Source organism: Gossypium raimondii, chromosome 2 (genome assembly GCF_025698545.1).
Source record: "Gossypium raimondii isolate GPD5lz chromosome 2, ASM2569854v1, whole genome shotgun sequence".
NCBI classification, from domain to species: Eukaryota; Viridiplantae; Streptophyta; class Magnoliopsida; order Malvales; family Malvaceae; genus Gossypium; species Gossypium raimondii.
In genome coordinates this window covers 12,136,267-12,138,296 of record NC_068566.1, presented here as the reverse complement: position 1 = coordinate 12,138,296, position 2,030 = coordinate 12,136,267, and the positions used below count along the sequence as shown (strand labels likewise).

Sequence of the window (2,030 nt, the reverse complement as noted above, 5' to 3'; positions counted from 1 at the left end):
AGGCAGCGTCGATGGATTGAGCTGCTAAAAGATTATGATTGCATGATAAAGTATCATCTTGTTAAGGCCAATGTGGTGGCCGATGCTCTCAGTCATAGAGCGATGACTGATTTGAGAGCAATGTTCGCTCGCCTTAGTCGACTTGGATTGATCAAATTCGGGATAAGCAGTTAGGGGGTGAGGCTCTGGGTTTGCAGTTCCGTCAAATTGAGAGTGGCTGTACTTCGGATTTTAGGCTGAATAAAAATGGAGTTCTGTGTTTTTGAGGTCGGATCTGTTTGCCGAATGATTCTGATTTGAGGTAGTTTATTCTAAGGGAGGTGTATAGTAGCTCTTATGCTATGCATCCTGGTGATAATAAGATGTATCACGATCTTTGTGAGTTGTACTGGTGGCCGAGTTTGAAGCGTGAGGTTACAGATTTTGTTGCTCGATGTCTGACGTGCCAGCAAGTTAAGGCTGAACACCAATTGCCTTCGGGTTTGTTACAACCCGCTAAGATTCCTTTATGGAAGTGGGAACGGGTAACGATGGACTTCGTTAGTGGGTTGCCCTTGACACCCACTAAGAAGGATTCTGTTTGGGTCATTGTGGATCGATTGACTAAATTCGCTCATTTTATTCCGGTTCAGACAAACTACACTTTGCAAAAGCTAGCGAAGCTTGATATCTCTGAGATTGTAAGATTGCATGGGGTTCCTATTTCGATTATTTCTGATAGAGATCCTCACTTCACTTCTTGATTTTGGAAGAAATTGCACGAGGCTCTGGGTTTGAGATTGGACTTCAGTACTGCGTTCCATCCTCAGACTGATAGTCAATTTGAGAAGGTGACTCAGATACTGGAGGATATGCTTCGGAGTTATGTGATGGATTTCTGAGATAGTTGGGAGTATTATCTGCCGCTAGCTGAGTTCGCCCACAATAATAATTTCCAGGCTAGCATCCAGATGGCACCTTACGAGGCTTTGTATGGTCGTAGGTGTCGTACTCCACTATGTTGGACTGAGTTGGGTGAGCGTCGGGTTTTAGGTCCAGAGTTGGTTTTTGAGACCGAAGATTAGGTTAGATTGATTCGAGATCATCTGAAGGCGGCTTTTGATAGACAGAAGTCCTATGCAGATCTGAAGAGGAGAGATATTGAGTACTCTATGGGTGACTTCATGTTTCTTAAGGGTTTTTCATGGAAAAAAGTTCTGACATTCGGTCTTAAAGGCAAGTTAAGCCCTAGGTTTATTGGGTCGTATCAGATTTTGAAGCTTGTGGGATCAGACGTTTATCAGTTAGAGTTACCTCTAGAGTTGGACCGTATCCATGATGTGTCTTATGCCTCGATGTTGAGGCGGTATCGGTCTGATCCATCTCACGTTGTTTCTGTTGAAGAGATCGAGATTAGATCGGATTTGACTTTTGAGGAGGAGCTAGTTCAGATTTTGGATCATGATATTAAGGTTCCGAGGAGGAATTCTATCCCGTTAGTAAAGGTACTGTGGTGGAATCATGGCACTGAAAAAGCCACGTGGGAACCTGAGGACTCGATGCGTCAGCAGTATCCTTATCTGTTCTAATCAGGTAAATTTCAAGGTTGAAATTTCTTTTAGGGGGTAGAGTTGTAACACCTTAAATAATTTATTTCTGTTTCTGTAAAAACCTAACATACATGTGTATCTGCTTCAGTGGTTAAATGGAATTTCAAGGTTGCCGCTGTAAATGGTAAGCTTTTGGGATCAATTCATAGTAGGTTTTTGTTGTGTTTTCGAGTTATGGTCAAGAGGTGTCTCGGTTGGATTTGAGGATTTGAGTAATCATGGGTGTTTTGTTGTCTGTATTAGGTGTTGTTTTCTTCGGGAATGTTTTCGTATCAAAACTGTACCAGGTATGTACCCGAAACGTAAAAAATCAAGCTTCGGTAAAAGATGAAAAATTAGACTATCGACACCACACAGGCGTGTGTCTGCCCGTGTGGTTGGCCGTGTGCGAGACACAACTATGTGATCGATAAAGGCTTGGTCGTGCACTAGACAAGACCG

At 42.8% G+C, this 2,030-nt stretch overlaps 1 protein-coding gene across 1 annotated transcript; it reads left to right on the top strand.

Annotated features, from left to right (window-relative positions):
* Positions 1-341: 341 nt before the first annotated feature.
* LOC128033830 (uncharacterized) lies at positions 342-1,568 on the top strand. Its single transcript, XM_052622052.1, has 4 exons — positions 342-524; positions 633-695; positions 753-830; positions 1,065-1,568. The coding sequence occupies exons 1-4, from the start codon at positions 342-344 to the stop codon at positions 1,566-1,568; spliced, it is 828 nt and encodes a 275-aa protein (XP_052478012.1).
* Positions 1,569-2,030: the final 462 nt, after the last annotated feature.

Coding starts and splice junctions, on each gene's coding strand:
- LOC128033830 (XM_052622052.1), top strand. CDS start 342: ATGCATCCTGGTGATAATAAGATGTATCACGATCTTTGTGAGTTGTAC. Junction 525..632: donor CTTTATGGAAGTGGGAACGG/GTAACGATGGAC, acceptor ATTCCGGTTCAG/ACAAACTACACTTTGCAAAA. Junction 831..1,064: donor CTGATAGTCAATTTGAGAAG/GTGACTCAGATA, acceptor ACCGAAGATTAG/GTTAGATTGATTCGAGATCA.